Source organism: Talpa europaea (assembly GCF_964194135.1).
Source record: "Talpa europaea genome assembly, chromosome: 12".
In the NCBI taxonomy this organism is placed as follows: Eukaryota; Metazoa; Chordata; class Mammalia; order Eulipotyphla; family Talpidae; genus Talpa; species Talpa europaea.
This window is the reverse complement of record NC_140079.1, coordinates 68,350,976-68,370,579: the sequence shown is the minus strand read 5'-3', so window position 1 is coordinate 68,370,579 and position 19,604 is coordinate 68,350,976. Positions and strand designations below refer to the sequence as shown.

Genomic DNA, 19,604 nt, shown 5'->3' with positions numbered 1-19,604 from the left:
CAAAAATGGAAGCCCAGTCACTTGATATAAACAGGAGAAAACATATGAAACAATTAATATTTTTAAAAAGTTTGCCTCTATACTACTTAGAATACCTCCTAATTGTCCCTTGTCACAGATGACAGGTCCCACCCCTTGGGGAGTCTGGGGTTGATAAATATGTGCAGCAAAGTCCTGTTCTGTCTGTCCCATAGCTCCAGGTCTGCAGTTGGGGTCTCCACTGGGGGCACAGAAGTGAAAAGCACAGTCTCTATGATCCATGCACAGCAAGACAAGACTGCAGAATCTCAGGGCACTTTCATCTGTTTTTAGAACTCAGGGTTGGAAGGGAAAGTGAATTCTCTTCAGAGGTGTGGCTGTGGGGACAGGACAGCTGTCATCCCAGGGGAATTCACAGCTCCCCTTCCATCAGTCAAGTCGGGTTGGCTCCTAACTCACCTGTCACATTATCTTGGTATCAGGCTCAAGGTAGATATTGGCCTCTTTAAATGTTATAACCTTCCAGGGCCACAGAAGAGTCTAAAATGGTTCTTCCCAGAGGTCCGCTGGGAAGATTTTTAATTTTCTGTGCTTGAGTTCTTGGGAGCTGCCCTCTCCGCTCTCCTTTAGATGAACTTTCAGCTTGAAATCCCTTCATAATTGAGTTGTCTTGTCCTTTGTGATGGTATGGCTCTCCAAATCATCTTTACTGTCCTTGACAGTCTGGGCAGGAGAGAGCGTGGGCTTCAGATTGACAGTTTGAACCAAGACACTTACTACTTGGGCACTGCCAGGACCATGCTTGGGGTAGGGAAACAAAAATGGCACCCACCCCTGACATTTAGCGGAATTATAAGGAAATAAACAACTATGGCAATATAGCATAATAGGTGCTGAGATCTGAGTAAGCATACGATGTTATTAGAAAACAGAAAAGGGCACCAGAACAGACCAGGAACATCAAGGAAGTCTTTCTGGAGGAGGTGACACATGTGATAGACCTTGAAGGATGAATTAGAACATGCTGGACAACAGGGATGGAGACAAATCAACCTGGAACTGGGATCGGCTTGGGGGTAAGGCAGCCTCAGTTTTCTCTGAAATGATCATCAGAGGCTTATGTCAGGATTAAATGAGTTAAGGCATGAAAATGGCAGGATACATAAGTAACTGTTCACTTGAACCTATTTGACACTCATCTGTGAATGCACAGCCTGTTAGTCATCCTCACTGTGGTCCTGAGCACAGAGGCGCTTGGGATCAATCTATTATGTGCAGTTGTCTTGGACAGATGGAAATTCCCTAGGCACAGACCAGAAGGTCACTTCCTCCTTGGATGTGGGAGCAACAATTCTCTCTACAAGCAGATATTAATCAAGCTAGCGAAGGTGCCACAGGAAAGCCCAGGTTGAAAATTTTTCAGCAGGATATTTATGTTGAGAGTAGTTCCACAGTTACACTTTGTGTGGTTCCCTCCGGAGCTGGGAGCCCATCCCTCCATGTGTCCTACTCCCAACTTTACACTTACTGTCCACTGACATCTCCCAAAAGTTTAGGATAATGGGCTGTGTTTTGTAGGCACTTAAGAGATGTCTATGGAAGCAAAAATGAACCACTGGGGGTCAGGCATTTGCTCCCTGGGCATCTTTGCATGGGTCACACTGGGCAGGTGGCATCTCCAGCTGGGGTATTACTGACCACCTCCTGCATTAACTCTTTTCCTTCCTTCCATGAGGATGACATGGGTCATGGATGCTGAGGTTGAACCAGGTGAGGCTGTTTGGCACATGTTTCTTTGGGTGTTCCTGCCTGCCCCCCTTCCCATAACATCCTCCTCCCTACAAGGGGTACAGCTCTGTGCTTTAGGGCTTGAGCCTTCTAGGCTGCAGACCTGGAGGTTTATAGCTCCTCTCTTCCGGAGAGAATGTTCCGTCCTGTGCCCTTGAGATGACACTGGGGTTCCCTTTTTTTTTTTCTGTTATCTGGACTTACAACTGACTATAAAGAAACTTGGGCTCAACTTCTCTGGGCTAATGGCACCCGATGATCATCTGCCCAGAGACAGTTCCATGGAAACTGGTGGCAGCCGCATTCTGTCCCCAGAGGCAGACATGATCATTACAGGGCCATTTTTACTTGCCTTCCCAGGCCAGGCCTGGCCATCCTGATTCTCCCTGTGCTGTGGGGACAGGAGACCAAGGACCTCATCGACACAAAGCTGCATGGACACAGGAAGTCTAATAGGACACTAGTCCCTGTCTTCCTCTTTGTCATGATGGAACATGACCTTCAACATCAGGAACTGTGTGATTCCATCTGAATCCCTGGCAGAGGGCATGCCTCATGCACCTTAATAAATGCTCACTGCAGCACTGCCTCCATTCCCAGAGGAGATGAGCTTGAGGCAGGGATTCTGGAGCAGCGTGGGTGCTGCTCCCTCCATAAAACTCCTACAAGGGGGGGTGGTAGCAAATAGAAAAACCCAGTCTTTCCTTCACAAGAAAGAAAAGCTCAGGTGTCCACCCCCTGTGTGTTTCTCCTTTTACACAGAATATGTTAAATACTTGGTCACCAAATATGTTTTTTCCCCCCACACCAGCAATTCTTTGTGATGCCAGCTGGGTCTTGCTAACCTGTTCTGACAATGTCTACCAGGAGGTAGTATCAGATCCCAGGCTAAGGGCTTAGTCCCACAAGGTGGCTCCCCCCACCCACCCCGCCCCACTTCAGATGCCAACTGCAACTGTTAGTTGTTACCTGTGCCTCTGACTGGTTACAGATCAGAAGTTCCCACATCCCCTCCTTGGGTCCAATTAATTTGTTAGCATGGCTCATGGGACTCAGGAAAACATGTTCACAAGTTTATTAAAGGATATGAGAAAAGATTCAATGAACAGCCCCATGAAGAGGTACACAGAGCCAAGCAAGTCTGCAAGGGTTCCAAGGGTGGGAGCTTCTGTCCCCATGGAATTGGGGAGCATCACCCTCCTGGTATGTGTATGTACCCACAAACCCCAAAGCTCTCCAAATCCTGTACTATGAGGATTTTTATGGAGACTTTATTACATACCCACGGTATGAATGATCATTAACTCCATTTCTAGCCCCTAACTCCATTTCTACCTAGAGAATGGGGTGTGAGGCTGAAAGTCCCAAGCTTCTAATCAAGGCTGGGTCTTTCTGGTGACCAGGGCCCCATTCAGTGGCGGCCCACCCAGAGGTGTCTTTTTTTTTTTTTTTTAAGATTTATTTATCTATGCATATAAGAGCTGGGGTACAGGACAGAGATGCGGGGGTGAGAGGATTCACCAGAGACAGAATGGGGAACAGAACAGGCAGACTGACTGAAATACACTGCTGAGGGGAGCAGCGGGCGAGACAGGTGTGTTGCTCTCTGGTCAGCTGGGGATCGAACTCGTGCTGCAGAAGCCGTGGACTGCCCCATAGTGTGGTGCCCAACCCCTTGCGCCACAGGGAGACCCCCAGAGTTGTTTTATTAGAACAAAGCACACACCTATCACTCAAGAAATGACAAGGGCTTTAGGAGTCCTGTGTCAGGATCTGGGGTCAAAGACTAAATGTTAGAACAAAAGGTGTTTCTGGTGCTCTTCTCATTTAGGAAATTCCAAGGGATTTAGGAGCTGTGTTCTAGGGATTAGGAATAAACACCAATACATATTTCTTATTACAAACCACAGCATCACAGGTATTGACTTGCCCTCTCTGTCTGGCCTGGCCTGAGTGGTCAGGTCATGGTGACTTGGCAGCGGTGCCCAAGTGTTCCCCTGCATGTTGATCTGACTCCATCCACGGTGAATTCCAGGTAGGGTGCCAGGGAACTAACACATAGGTGAGTGTTTCTGTCCTATATCAGATCTTCCTCTTTGGTTCTTTGCCTTTATTCTGCCAACTTGATGTGGATTGAGCTCCTTGGGTTCACAGGTATGCAGGTGTAGCTGGAAGGAGGGGTAAGACATAGGAAACAAAAACTGGGGGCCTCTGTCCTCACAGGTGCCCTCTCTGTGCTCCCTAACCTCGATCACCTATGTTCTCCTTACAGGTTCTCCTGGCCACTCCGGCGCCACGTCCCTGAGCCCGTCGGCAGCCTTGTCCACTGGGAAGCCAATGGATAGTCACCCCAGCTACACCGACACCCCAGTGAGTGCCCCGCGGACTCTGAGTGTGGTGGGGACCCCTCTCAATGCCCTGGGCTCTCCGTACCGAGTCATCACTTCTGCCATGGGCCCACCCTCAGGAGCGCTGGCAGCCCCTCCAGGAATCAATTTGGTTGTCCCACCCAGCTCTCAGGTAGGTGTGTCCTTCCTCTCCAAGGACTTTTCAGCCACTCACAGTTTCACACAGGCTGACCCTGCATCCAAGTTAGCACGTGACAGGCCAGGATGCTTGCTGGAGAGTTGGGTGTCTCTGTAGACCTTTCTCTTGCAGGACCTTCCATGAGGGTGTCTTCAGGTGGGCGGCCCCTTTTGTAGGTGTGGACTCCACTTGTTCTTCTCAGTTTAGTAATGGGTTTTCATTGAGTGAACGAAGTGCCTGGTGCCCTATTACATGCTCCAGAGGACACAGGAATGGTCAGGCCTTGGTCTTTGCTCTCCAGGAGCTTACACTTGGGAGGGAAAATAGGCAATTATGGACATGGAAAAATCTAGAACAGGGCAGCCAGCCTATGTTACATATGTGCCACCTCTGAGGTAGAGACAAAGCTGGGGGAATGCAGGAAGGAAACCGCACCTTCTACTACAACAGAAGACAGCTGTGTGCATGGCAGATACCATGTGACATCCATCTGAGGCACCTAGTGGATAGCCAGCGCCCTTTACTTCCTCTGGCAGGTCACACTGAGATCAGCATCCCGCCTCTCTTGTGGAGCTCGGCTATGGCTGTAGCAACGCTGCATAACAAACAATCCCCAAAGTGCTGTGACCTACAAAAGGACAAATTTCTATGAATAACTATAAGAAAGTGAAAATCAAAATCAACAAACAACTATGAACCAGAGACACTCTATGGGTGGTGGGGGGCGGGGAGGGGAGGGATTAGGGTCAAAACAAGGAATTGCAATTGTATGGGGAATATAAAAATAAAATTTATTAAAAAAAAAAGGACAAATTTCTTTTTTTCTTTTTTTTTTTTAATAAATTTTATTTTTATATTCCCCATACAATTGCAACTCCCTTATTTTGACCCTAATCCCTTCCCTCCCCGCCTCCCACCCCCCATAGAGTGTCTCTGGTTCATAGTTGTTTGTTGATTTTGATTTTCACTTTCTTATAGTTATTCATTTTCCTGGTCCCTTTTTTAAGTTTTCTAGATTCCTGCTATGAGTGAGACCATCCGGTATTTTTCTTTTTCTTTCTGGCTTATTTTGCTGAGCATGATCCCTTCCAGCGCCATCCATGTTGCTGCAAATTGCATGTGTTTATCTTTTTTGAATGCTGAGTAATATTCCATGGTGTATATGTACCACATCTTCTTGATCCAGTCATATCAATTCCAAAGAGCACCTGCACCCCTATGTTTATAGCAGCACTATTTACAATAGCTAAGCTTTGGAAACAACCCAAATGCCCAAAAATAGAGGACAAATCTCTTTTTCTTACTCACAAGCTCCTGTGTTGGCTTGGGTGGCCAAGCTGCAGGCTGGTGCCAGTCCGCACCTCCTGTCCCAGACTACAGGAGCAGTGGGGACTTGGGGTGTGCTTTCATCATAGCATCTCACCTCAATGAAAAAGGCCAAACTAAATCAGGGAAGCACAAGAAAGTCTCTGCTCACATCAGGTCCACTAATCCCTGTGCCCTCAGAGCATCACGTGGTGACTTCAGGCCTGGCGGGGCTGGAAAATAGGCTGTGCCTATTCTAGTGGACAGTATGCAAAGATACAGATCAAGTATGAGGAAGAGAGTGGAATTAGGGACAGTGCCCCCATGCACCATACTCTCCTCCCTCCACTGTGTGGGTATCTCACTGTTGTCCCTGGGTTTCCCCTGTCCCCACCAGCAGCTTACCACAACAGGCTTACCCACTAGGCCCCAAAGTCACCTTTGAATTTACAGTTTTGGAGAAGGGGAGGGCCTTGCCTGTATCAGCATTTCTCACTACTCCAGAGGGAACTTTAGGGGCTGTCCCTTGAGTCCCTTTCAAGACATCCGAGGTGCTCAGTTTCTGAGAACAAAGCCACACAAGTCTGTGGAGTCAAGACTTTTAGAGGCAGTGAGGACTTCAGAAATGTAGCAGTTCTAGATTGGAGATGCTCACCCAGTGTAGGGATTCATCAGACAGATCCCTCAGGGGAGCAGAGGAGGGTGCATGTAAGTCCACAGGGCTTCCGGGGGGGCAGGGAACTATCCCCAATCTGGAAGCCATTCAATTCAGAAGACTTCAAGCTCTCCACAGGCTAAACTTGGGACTACTGTGGGCCACATTTGGCCAGTTCTTTTAAATGCACTTGTACAGTCTTTTTCGTGGTACACATGTCTCCCCCACCCCATCTTTTGGTCCTTGTGAAGGTTGTCAGTGCCTCATAGGAGATTCTAATCGCTGCATTCTGGCTGAGAGGCACAAAGTCTGTCCAGATCCTTCACCACACAAATGAAGTAGCTAAGCTCAGTGAGCTTGTGGAGTGTCCAATGTCAAGTAGTCAGGCAGCAGCAGAGTCAGGCTAGGCCTATGTCACCTGCCCCAAGACCTGTGTTTACCTCCTGCCTCGGAGTGTGCTGACTTAATCATTGATTCCTGATCCTCCTGTTGGTCCCAGGATTCAAAGAGGAGCAGTCAGTGCACCTCAGAAGCCTGTGGGGGAGTGTGGAGCATCCTGCAAACCAACCATAGTGTACGTTTAATGATTGTCATAGGGGTGGAGGCAGAGCCAAAGGGGATGCACAGCGGGACCTCCAAATGCCTTGTCACCCTTGTCATGTATACCATGAGGGTGCCGTGCTCATCAGGGGAGGGGGTCGGGAGGTACTGGGGATGGATGCAATCAGTTGGTGATACCTGACCCTCCAGAATGTGGAGAGTTTGCTTGGATACTCATGTTCATGAAGATGGCTTCTGGAAGGCAGGTTAAGCTGAGGTTAGACAGAAAGGTGCATTCACGTTGTGGGAAGCAGTCCTATTTTGCAAGGGGCACTCACACTGATTCCAGTAACTACCTATGAGGACTTGCTGGGTACGGAAATGGGCTGCTGCTGCCCTAGGTTGGGGGTGTCAGCATTGGAAAGGGAGACTAGTGTTAGTCGTCATGTCAGTGACCCTGTCACAGGCAAGATAGAAGCCAAGCGGATGAACAAGATAGTTTCCGAGAGTCATCATCAGATCCATGAAGAAATAAAACAGGGTGAGGGGATAGTCAGTGAAGGGCTGGTGGGCAGGGAGTGGCGAAGACAGTTTCTCCAAGGCTGCTTTTGGCAATCATGCTCTAGTCCAGTGGAACCAAACCTGGCCAATAAATTTGTGTTCATAGCCGTGTGAGTGGCGGAGCCGCTATTCCTGGACCATATGTCTGTACAGAGGGATTGAGGTTGAAAGGTCAGCTAAAAGCTTTGTGCCTGGCCAACTGGGCTGTGTGCAGAGGCCAAGTTTGGCTTGGGGAGCTATATTAAGCTTGCCAAGCCCTGGTGAAGCACGGCAGCCTTGGACACTAAACGGTGCTGTGGGCTTGGGCTCCGGAACCACACAGCCGTGACACTTTGCCTGGTTAGATGGCACAGGACGAAAGCCCCCCGGCGTGAGCCACGGTGAGTGGGACTCTGAGCAGTAGACTGTGCCTATGCAGCCTGCCGTCCTGGGCCAGGACGGAGTGTGAGCGGGACTTGTGCGGGAGACATGCTCCCTCTGTGAGCGTGAGCGTTGAGTGGGCCTGGGTGAGTATGACCTGGGGAGGGGGAGGGAAGACTTCTGTGCTGTCTTCCCGCATCTGACCTTTTCCTTTTGCTTTTGTTGGATTTTCAGTCTTGAGCGGTAAAGACTGCTGAACTGAGAATTTGGAGACAGACTGTATAACCTTTCATCAACCTCTTTAATAACTTATTTCTATTTCATTCCTTTTTCACTGTTATGGGGTGACAAATATTTGCCCTGATTACCCTAGCTGGATTTCTATGAATATCAAAGGAGACGTGGGTTTGAAAATAATTTCTTAAGGATCTCAATGCTCTAGGGCAGTAAGGTGGTATTATAAATATTACTACTGCTATTATTACTGTACCTTGGTGATATTTTATGCATCTAGGTGATATTGATTCAGGTGTACTCTTACTGAAAAGGTACTAGAGAAATTCATTGCAAAGAGCATTCATTGAACCAGGCACTACAGATAAAAAAAAAAAGTGTAAGACTCAGCCTTGTCCTGGCAAGTATTTAAGTGGAGTGAGCAGTTTCCAAAGACCAAATATCAAAATATATAATTGGGAAGATATTTATGCAACTTACAGACAAAATGACCTCGGCCACATTTTCCTGAGTGTGTGAGTGTGTGTGTGTGTTTGAGTATGTGTATATAATATTATATATTTGTAAATGTGTTGTTTTATTGTTTGGCTGGACTGAAGCAGGCCCCAATGGTCTATGAAACGCTCCTTACTTGCCTTCTGAACCCTGCTGCCTCATCTGAGTTTTGTCCCTGCTGCTTCCTGCTAAGGTAGTGATTGACAACTGCATTATTATCCTTTCAGATGTTTGTATTTTTTTTTTAAGATTTTTTTTTCTTTTTTTTTAAGATTTATTTATTTACTTACACAACAACCGGGGTACAGGCCAGAGGTGGGAGGGGTGAGAGGATTCACCAGAGACAAAGCGGGGAACAGAACAGGCAGACTGATGAAATACACTGCTGAGGGGAGCAGTGGGAGAGACAGGAGAGGTCTGCTGCGCCATGTGGGACCCTCGCTGGCTGGCTGGGATCAAACCCACGCTGCAGAGGCTGCGGAAAGCTTCACAGTGCTGCGCTCAACCGCCTGCACCACCAGGGGAGACCCACAAATGTTTGTATTTTTTTTTTTTTATAGAGGCATGTTTTATTTATTTGTTTGTTTGTTTTGTTTATACATGCACTGGGTACAGTCAGAAGCGCGGGAGGGTGAGAGAATTCACCAGAGCCAGAGAGGGGAGCAGAGCAGGCAGAAGGACCGAAGTACACTGCTGAGGGGAGCAGCGGGCGGCAGGAGAGGTCTGCGCGCCATGTGGGACCCTCCTCTGGTGGCCGGGGAGCAGCCGGGGATCGAACCGGCGCCGCAGAGGCTGCGGGCAGCTTCGCAACCCAGCGCTCAACTGCTGCGCCACTGGGGAGGCCCCAAATGTTTGTATTTTTATAAAGAATACTTAGGTAAGGAAAATTGCTAGTGCTAGGGCTGAGATAGACCTCAACAATCATCTGATTTGATAATTAAAAAAAAAAAAACATACAGACTTTTCTCCAAATTAAAGTATATTTGGGGGCCTCCCCGGTGGCGCAGCGGTTGAGCGCTGGGTTGCGAAGCTGCCCGCGGCCTCTGCAGCGCCGGTTCGATCCCCGGCGGCTCCCCGGCCACCGGAGGAGGGTCCCGCATGGCGCGCAGACCTCTCCTGCCGCCCGCTGCTCCCCTCAGCAGTGTACTTCGGTCCTTCTGCCTGCTCTGCTCCCCGCTCTGGCTCTGGTGAATTCTCTCACCCTCCCATGCTTCTGACTGTACCCAGTGCTTTTATAAATGAATGAATGAATGAATGAATGAATGAATAAATAAATAAAAATAAATCTTTCAAAAAAAAAGTATATTTGGAAGCCCAGTATACGTGTCAAATAAAAAACATCTGGTTGAACGGGGGGGCAAGAGATATATAGTCTTCTTGTTTGACCTCTCTGCACATATACTCTGAGTTCAAAACCCCTGGTCTGGTCTATAGATGGGGAAATGGAGCCTCTAAGAGAAGTGACCTGGCCAAGATCACACAGCAAGGAAGGGGCAGATCTAGATTGGACCCAGGACTGCTCTCCCTGGTTGGATGTCCAGGTTTCTTACTCCTCATGGCGAAGGCCCTCACTAGGTTGAAGGAGTGGGAAAGGAATACCTATTTGCAGCCTGACTGACTGGCTACAAATCTGCCTTAGTGGAATAATTTGAGATGAAAACAGCTCAGAAATATAGACCCGATATTCTGTGACAGCTCCAGGGAATCCAGGACGCATTAGGTCCCTGGCCTTGTCTGTAAAGGGAAGTAGATCAGTCAAGTGCTTCTATTCTGTTCTCAGGGAGCAGAGTTACCTGGTGAGGACTGCTCCAAAATGCTTGTGTCAGCGGGGCTGCTTCTAGTGGAACAAGATAGCTGCTGCTGTGGGGCTGGGGGTCAGCGGCTGATGGGCTCATGCTCTGTTGGCTGCCTTCCGTCTCCTCTGAATGTTCTGTGCCCAGAGAAGACAGCACGCACCCACCTGTGCCAATCGTTTGCTCCCCTGGCATCAGGCTCACAAGGAGGCATGTTGGAGGGTGCTATAAGTTTAGACCTGGGGGGACTCCTCCAGGGGTTCCTCACCAGAGAGGAGGGGCAGGAAGCTGCTAGGGCAGGGAAGTCTGGGGTGTCCCCCATGCAGGACAGACAATGTGGTGAAGAAGGACTGGTGACCTAGGAGTCTGGGGTTCTAGCCCAGCATGTTAGACCTGCGGAGGTGCCGCCTGGGCAGGCACAGTAGCCTTGGCCATCTGTCTCCTAGTCTTTCCTCATGCTGCTTCTTCCTTGCCTTCACTGAGGCAGAAGTTCAAGCATCATTATTCTACTCTAAACCTCTCTGGGCTTCTCATTGCTTTCCCAGTTTAATCCACGCTCCTTAGCCAGGCAATCAGACCTCGGGTTCTGTCACCCACACCTCACAACCTTATCTCCCTTCTACCCACCAGACACCAGCACCTGGGCTTCCCTCCAGGACTTTGCTCTCCAAGCCTTTTGCCCACTACTGACCTAACTGAATCCTACCCACTTCTGAAGTCTGTCAAGTCCCAGCTCAAGATCTATCTGCTTCTGGAGGTCTCTCCTAATCTCAGTTGCTTGAGATCTTTCCTTCCTAAACTATCCCAAATGACTTTCATCTCACTGATGACCACTGTCTTGAAGATCAAGTCCTTGAGGTGACACCTGCCTCTTCTTCCTTTTGCATCCCTGTAGTAGTTGGGAGTGAGTGAATGAATAAACCACTTGAGGGCTCAATTTCCTCATCTGAGAAACTGGAAGACCTCATAGGGTTGTTGTGAGGATTAAAATAGCTAATTAGCAGAGAGCAAGCTGTTCTTACACAATAATGCTAGCAGCACCAATAACAGTAACTACTGTTCTCTGATCGCTGTGCCTGGGGGTAGTAGAGCTGGCCCCGCTGGAGACCAGAGAGGGCAGGGAGGTGGGTGAGGGTCTCCTGATTCCAAAGTGCCTTCTTCCTTCTTCCTATAAAGTTTCTTGTCCATCAGAGGATTGGGGAACAGAGCCATGGTCAGTCAGAGGGTTCTTTCACTTTATAGAGTAGATCTAGATCCTTTAAGCACTCAGGAAAGTCGTTGCTTAGAATTCATACTGACAGAAACCCCCTCACCTAACTGTAAAAAATTAACATGCATCTAAATCCATCATATACCTTGAATAATTTTTTGATATCTCCCATGGAATTATTTCATCCCCTTTGTGGATATGGTCTTACTAATTGCAAGATTCCTAGCTCATAGTTGAGTATTGACTCACAGTAAACACTCTCCATTCTTGTCTGAATTAACTGTATTATACTGGAATGACAATAGTTGCCATTTATGGAACACCTACTTTGTGCTGGGCATGTCACATCATTAGCTCTAATTCTCCCAGGGACTCTGCAAGTGAACTATTGCATTTTATGGACAAGGAACCAGAGGGTCAGAGAAGATAAGTAACTTCTTTGAAGACATGCAGCCTTTAAGAGCGTACCGGGGGAGGTCAATCCCAGGTCATGTGACTCCAGGGCTGATCTTTTGACAACACTAGTGATTCTCAACCCTGGATGCTCATTAGTGTCACCTCATAACTTAAAGAAGCAATAAGGCCAGTGGCCCTCACACCTACTGAATTTGGTGTGGGCTCTAAGCATCAGTTTTCTTAAAGCTCCCAGGTCAACACCCAGGGTTGAGAACACCAAACACACCAAAACAAAATATGGGAGATGCGTCTTTGATGTCTTCTCTTAGTCTTGTATAAAAAAGTGTGGGGAGGGCCTCTCTGGTGGCGCAAGGGGTTAAATCTCAGCACTATGAAGCTGTTGGCAGCCACTGCAACATGAGTTCGATCCCTGGCCAGGGAGCTACCCACATTGCGCAGCAGACCTCTCCTGACTCGCCTGCTGCCCCCCTCAGCAGTGTATTTCAGTCAGTCTGCCTGTTCTCCCCACTCTGTCTCTGGTGAATCCTCTTACCCCCTGCACCTCTGGCCTGTTCCCCAGTTCTTGTATGCATAAATAAATAAATTTTTAAAAAGAGAGAGAGAGAGAGACTCTCCCATCACACCTCATATCAATTTTTAAAAATTCCCAGTGACTTTGATTTCAAAGCAAGGAAGGTTGTATCTTTCCTCTTTTTGCATCCCTAACAGCATTTAGCCCAGAGCCTCTGCCCACCTCCTGTGCTTAATAAATATTTGTTCAGTGAATTGAAAAACTAGCAAGTTAGAAGGAACCAAAGAGGCTCTGTTTTGTTTTATGTTTTATTGATCATTCTTTCTGTCTCAAAGACCTCAAAGAGAGTAGAAATCCTACCCTGGCTTCACTTTGAGTATTATGGTCATTTTGGTGAGGCAATATGATTTGGAATTCAGATACATCATACAGAAGTCAGTGGACCTTCCTTGAAATGCCCAGCTACTCACCAGATGCTGCTACTGAACATTTACACACATGTCTACTTGGCACCCCCTTTGTTGAGTTGAATTATATGTGTCCTTAATTTTGGTGCATGTTTCTTACTCCCCAATGAGATTGTGCTCTTTGGAGAATGAGAGACAGATCTCCCGATTTTATTTCTTCCTTCTCAGTGTCTCGGAAGTTGACCATGGACACTCAGAGATGCTGTTGATTAGATGACTCTCTCATATTTATTTAACTTTCTTTCCTTTGATGAATACAGAACAGGTAGCAGTGTCTCTGTCATCCCTGCAGGAGCACTGGGGAGTGTGGAATGGTGAGGAGTGCCTGGCCATGTGCCTGCCCCACATCAGGCATGAGCAAGACAAAGCACAGAGACCCTGGCTGTGTGGATTTTAAAGTTTCACAGGACGATAGTCTAGTCCTTAGAGACAAATTCAAACACCCATCTGGGGCTTTCTAACCAGTTGTTAGTGTTACTGCAATGGTTTGGACATTTGGTTTAGCATCTTTAGTGGGGCTATGGAGATGACCATGACAGGAGCCTTTCCTTCTATTTGACTGTGAGCTCCTTTGGAGCATGCACTTTTACTCATCTCTGCAACCCAGAGCCTGGCACAGAGCACTTGGTAAATGTTTGCTGACTGACTAAATGAATGGACTTTCAATTTTTTTTCCTTGGCTTTCTTGGACTCTCAGTCTCTGGCCTGAGGGCTGTAGCCTGTCTTGGAGGACTGCTGTCAATAGTTAATAGAAAATTTAAAAACACACAGCTGACACATCCTCAGTGTGCCATTCTGTATGGATTTCCAGTTCAAATAAAACTCATGAGTAAAATGAATAAAAGCACTGCACTCTGGTGGAGACGTATTGTGATTTCCAGTTTAGGTTTTGGCTTCTAGAAATGATTTAGTTCCTCTGTGCCACTTTTTTTCCCCCTTAAATTCATATCCCATATAGGCAGTTTAGATACTCTGCACTTGAAACCACTTCTCAAAATAGAACTTGCTTTTTCTCAAGGATGTCCTTGTTGCTTTCAGCCTCAGGGACTGGGCTTATCCTGGTTTTGTGTTTTATTGTATATTTTTCTCTTGCAGCTAAATGTGGTCAACAGCGTCAGCATTTCAGAGGACATCAAGCCCTTACCAGGGCTTCCCGGGATTGGAAACATGAACTACCCAACCACTAGCCCTGGGTCTCTGGTTAAACACATCTGTGCCATCTGTGGGGACAGATCCTCAGGTACGAGCAGAAGCAGTGTCCCTGTAAGGTTCCAGAGAAGGTGCTTGCTCTACAGTCCACTTGGCTACTTTGTTCCCTGTGAAAGAAAAAGGGTCCTTTAGGATGTTCTAGCTTAAGGTCTAGGCTGTCAGTTTCTATCACTGTACTCACAGCCTGCCGCCCTGTTGAAGTTAAAGTATGATTTCATTTTTAAGGATTAGATTTATAGGCTACCTATCCAGAAGCCCCTGCCTGGAGTGCTGTGCTATATGTGTTGCTGGAATAGAGAAGCTGTGTGATTAGTAAGTATCTCAAACCAGAGTTGCTTTAATGTTCACAAAATTATTTACAAAATGATGTTCCAGCAGTACTATAAAAGTGCAAAAGAAAGCCTAAAAAGTTATTTATAATTTCCCCAACAAAGATAACCCATTAGTAGTTTACATAATTCTTTCTAGAACATTTTAGGTTTTAAACATACTTCTTTCATGGCTATATATAAATACATTTTTACTCATTTTGACTTCCTCAATCCTTTAAACTTTTACCCAAATTCTTTCTTTCCCTTCCTCCATTATTCCTACCCCCTCCCAACTCCCCACCGTACTGCTTTTGATGACATTTGAACCTTTAATTTAATGATTGAGAAGATGGAGACTTGTTCTTGATGGCTCATTGAATATTTCCTCACCATCTTATTGTCACCAAAGCCAGTATTAAATGTCACTCCACTGAAAGTTCCAGGTGCCTGAAACTTAACTACATGGTTGATGTTTGCTTGCTCTCCAAAAAGTATCTCCAAATCATGCAGACTTGGCTATTGTCATACTAACCGAAAACCAGCCACACCCTGGCAGTTTCCTGTGTTATGGTGTAGTGGAAAGTCTGGGTGGTTCATTCATACAGCTATGTGTCACTTTACGATGGGGATACGTTCTGAGAAATGTGTCATTAGTGATTTCATCCTCGTCTGAACTTCGGAGTGCAATCACACCTACGCTGTATGGCGTGGTCGAGTGGGAACCCCATGGTATCTGCGCTCCAGTGTTAACCAAAACATAATTGACACATGATGGTATATTAAAGACATACACCATGGGAACAGGGGGATGACAAACTGGTTTCATATTTCTCATTGACAAATATTTTAGAGCTAAGAGCATTGGTTTCTTTGGGCCCGAGATAAAATTGTGTATTTATTATTGCTGTGAGTTCAGTAAATTTATATTAGCAAAATATAAATTGTACTGCATTGTACTGAGTAGGCACAGGCTGACTTTTCATCAGGCAGGCTATCTTTTGCCACCACTTCATGTCAGGGCTGCTTCCTCTGAAATGTAAGCTCCCAGGATGCAGAGCATGTACACTCAGGGACTTCAAATTCACTTTAATATCAGCTGAACTACACCGAATTAGAAACTCATATCAGGATGGTGGCTCAATGCCATCACATGTTACATTTAGGAACCAGACATAAACATGGCTTGAATGATTTATTCCCTTACATTTTTTAAGATGCACAGCTCTAGTCAATTGCACTTAACTGCATAATGTACAGGATTGAGGTGATTTGTACTTAGAAAGGTCTTGGGATTCTCAATGCCTGTGTGGAGGTGGGCATGGTGGCTTTCCTGACAAGAACCAGCCAGACCTGGCTGGAGCCACTGAAAACAGAACATGTTGCAGCAGGTAACTAGGGCCATGAAACAAGTAGCAGGTTATTCTGGATCAAGCTAAACCAACTTCCATCAGATCTTTAAGTCATATCTCCAGATTACATGTCATATTGTGTTATAAAAATCACACACCAATTTATTTCTTTCAGAGGTAACAGTATTTCAAAAATTTATAACTTGGACTCTGTTCATAGTTTATGGGAAAGGATAATACTTTCAAGTAGGGTTCCTAAGACCTTGGTCCTCAATTATGGGGAAGTATTAGTGAGGCTGGGGTTCTTTTCCAGCTAGATAATGCATAATCAGCATAAGTATTTTTATTTATTGTGCATATTAATGCCCTGCATGGAGGCAGAACATTTTAATTAACACAGAGTTGCCTTGATGAAATAAATGGAAACAAAATCTTAGGTCAGGAATTTTCTAATGATGCTGTCTGGAATTGGCCATTCTAGCGACTGGCTTCCAGAGGGAAGACCCAAGGAAAGGCATAATGATTCTGCCTGCAGTTTGTTCTGTGATTAAGGCTTCATTCTCTACTATTGATTCTTTGCTACCTGCCCCAGTGGTCAGGGGGTGTGATAGTCTTCCCTGGGGGAGAGTCAAGGTGAATGAAAGACCAAATAAACACAAAGAACTGTCTCTGGAATGTTCTTTTTTTGTGACCAGGGAAGCACTATGGTGTGTACAGTTGTGAAGGCTGCAAAGGGTTCTTCAAGAGAACCATCCGGAAGGACCTTGTCTACACGTGTCGGGACAACAAAGACTGTCTCATTGACAAGCGTCAGCGCAACCGCTGCCAGTACTGTCGCTATCAGAAGTGCCTTGTCATGGGCATGAAGCGGGAAGGTGAGGCTCCCCACTCCCCTCCCTCCGCTCAAGGAGAGCAGGTGGCGTATACATAAGGCTGGGAGATGAATGCTGAGAGTAGGAAAGAGCCCTACTAGGATGGCATGTGGGAGGGAGACATTTGAAGGAGAGCTGGGATGACTTGGGGCACCATGACTCTCAAGGGTGGCAACTGAACATCTCAGTGCAAAGGGGTGGGGAGCATCTTTCTTCTCCACGTTCACCCATCTTGCCCTAGAACTCAGATAATGGTCCCCAGACTGGAGCTTCTCCTTGGCTCTTCCAATAGCCAGGCAGCAAATGTCAGAGTTGAAGATTCAAGTCCTCATGTGCTGCCCTACAAATGTAATGTGAGACTTACCTGCATGCAGCTGGCTTCTTCCTCCTCTTAATCTAGATTTCACTATGGAGAAAACTGTTGCTTTGACTTCTCTCTCTGGGGCTTTATGACTTTGGTCTGATGGGTGTATTCCTTGGTTTTGGGGGGTTAATGGCATCGCCAGTAATCATAGTTAGCCCTCTCATTCAGCCCAGCACTCTGCATTTTTAAACCTTTAAATCTTTCAGTTAACAGTGTGGATTAGCTTTCGTGTGGGTTGTGATAAAGTAAAAAAAAAAAAAAATCTGGAAGTGCTTTTTGTTCAGTTATAAGACTGGGAAATCTGCTAGGTCATGAGTAAGGAAGTCCTGCTTCCTCCTAGGAAATAAGAATAGTCATTTAGTAAGTCCTAGGTGACTTCATTCTTGAACTTCTTTTCTGTGAAGAGAGAAAGGGCGATGCAGGAAAAGGCTTTGTGCTCCTGCTATGAGAGAACATTTACAAGAAGATAACAATGATATTCTTGGAATCTTAGCAAGTCTGAGATGGAGGCAAACCTCACAGTGGTTGACTCAACCCTCACCATTCTACTGCAGAAGAAACAGACTCAGGGTCAGAAATAGGCTCTTACTTTTGGATGAGAGCTCAGCTTGAGCCTCCTCTCCTGCAGGGGATGCAGGAGCTCTGGGGTGCATGCCGCCTGATATCTAACAGGAGCCTCCACAGGACAGTCCCAAGCCTGGGATCCTGATAATCTCCCCTGCCCTGCAAGTTCATCATATGGCCCTCTCCATTTTAGGAGATTGGCCATTTTTCAGTTGCTCAGACCAAACCCCACCAGATTTCTTTTCTTTCTTTCTACACCATGCTCCAAGGGTGAGAGGCTCTTTTCTTGCCATCAAAATGTGTCCAGAATCTCTCCATGTCTCACTACTTCTATAGCTACCCCTGTTATCCAGGCCTCTGTTAACTTTTGTAATATTCCAAATAGATTCCCAGAAGTCTTCTTGCTTTCATTTTTGTCTTCCTTCAATTTATCCTAACAGAACAACCAAAGTGAGACTTTGAACAAGTGGGTCAGCTCAGACCCTTCCTCTACAATCCTTCAGTGCCTTCCCTCTTACTCAGAAAAAAGGACAAGATCCTGATTGTGACTTCAAGGTTGTACCTGGTCTCACTGTCCCACTGTGTTTCTGCTCCAGGCTTCTTGGTCTTTGTGCTGGGCCACTAGTGGTATTCCCACCTGAGGATTTTGCACTTAATCTTCTGTCTGCTTGGAATACTCTCTCTTGAAGTATCTGCATGGCAAGTGTCATCTCTCCCTTCAGACTTAAATTTGATCATCAATTTCTTGTAAAGCCCTGCTGGACCACACTCTAATGTTGTATCTGCCACCCCTACCAATTTCTAATCTCTTCCCCACAGCATTTATGGTATCTCGCATATTTATTTTGTCCTCTGTCTTTCCTCTAGAAGGCAGGGTTTTATTTTATATATCGCCACTTCCATTGCTATATCAACAGTAACTAGAACAGAGTAGGCATTTAATAAATATTTTTTGAATGAATGGATAGATGGTTTAAGCTGAACATTGAAATCAAAAGCTTTAGCAATGCAGGCAATACTAAAAAATAATTCATTAATTCATTCATCCAGTACTAAATGAGCACCTACTTTATTTTTGCTTAGGTTATATTTGCTGTAGAGGGGTGGATGGTCATATTGATTAGAACCTGTGATGTGAAAAATCGGTTTGTGGAGGTTGTCTTCTCTTCCCCAGGATATAATTGATACTTTTTGTTGCTTCTGCCACCATGACAGTCAAAACATAAAATCATTTACCCCAATGAGTGTCTCTCATCAGCAAGAGCATGAGCGCTGCAAGGGTCATTTTTTCCCCTCACGGAGTATAAAATAAGTTTCAAGGAAATTTAAGGAAAAATAATTTTCCTTATGCACATGAGGCTTTAGTCAAAGAGGTAGTCCTTTCTGCTTTTCCCAGTCTCAACACTCAGCCTGAATATTCCCCAACTCAGACAGGGGCAGTGTGATCACAGGTCAAGTGGCCAGAAGTCTGTGCTTTCATTTAAAAACTGAAGAGTGAGAACAGGAGTACGTGGGCTGTCAGAGCCCGGGCTGGCCTTCTCTTCAATTAACATTGTTCTTATTCTGCAATAGAAAAATGAGTCCTGTTCTGAGTTCTGCATTGCTAAACAAAATGTGGAGAAACAGGAGTGATGAAAAGCAGAGTAATAAGCATTAGGAGGAGGAAAAAGAGGAAATTGCTGAAGGAATCAGTACTATTTACCCTGATATGGGAAGGCCAGGAGAGAATCCATTCCTCATCTCATGACATGAAGTGCCACTTTCATAAGGCTCCTGAACAGCCTCCCCCTCACCACTATCATTTTGAGCCTCGGTTTGTAGAGTTTGGGGATCAGTTTGAATATCTTCCTGAGGACAAAAGAATAAAAACCTGGAAAAGATAACTGAGACTATGGAATTTACATTGCTAGGGAGTTGAGCAGATGGAAAGATGAAGGTAGGGTGGGCTCAGAATTCACCTGCCTGGAAGCAGGGGCCAGACCCCACTGCCTTTGTAGCACACATAACGCGGAAACCAGAATGGACATTGGCTATTCACTGAGGTAACACAAAAGAAGAAATGGGGGATCTGAGAAGCTGGGTACCTGCCTAGGC

The 19,604-nt window shown here is 46.1% G+C and overlaps 1 protein-coding gene across 1 annotated transcript in view; it reads left to right on the top strand.

The window, feature by feature from the left end:
- Positions 1 to 19,604, top strand: part of RXRG (retinoid X receptor gamma) — a gene marked incomplete at its 5' end in the record, with an annotated part of 44,958 nt that overhangs the window by 13,784 nt on the left and 11,570 nt on the right. Inside the window, 3 exons of the mRNA XM_084250477.1 lie at positions 4,040 to 4,287; positions 13,937 to 14,081; positions 16,406 to 16,585. Coding sequence (XP_084106603.1) covers positions 4,040 to 4,287; positions 13,937 to 14,081; positions 16,406 to 16,585 — 573 coding nt within the window. The remainder of the gene's footprint in view (positions 1 to 4,039; positions 4,288 to 13,936; positions 14,082 to 16,405; positions 16,586 to 19,604) is intronic.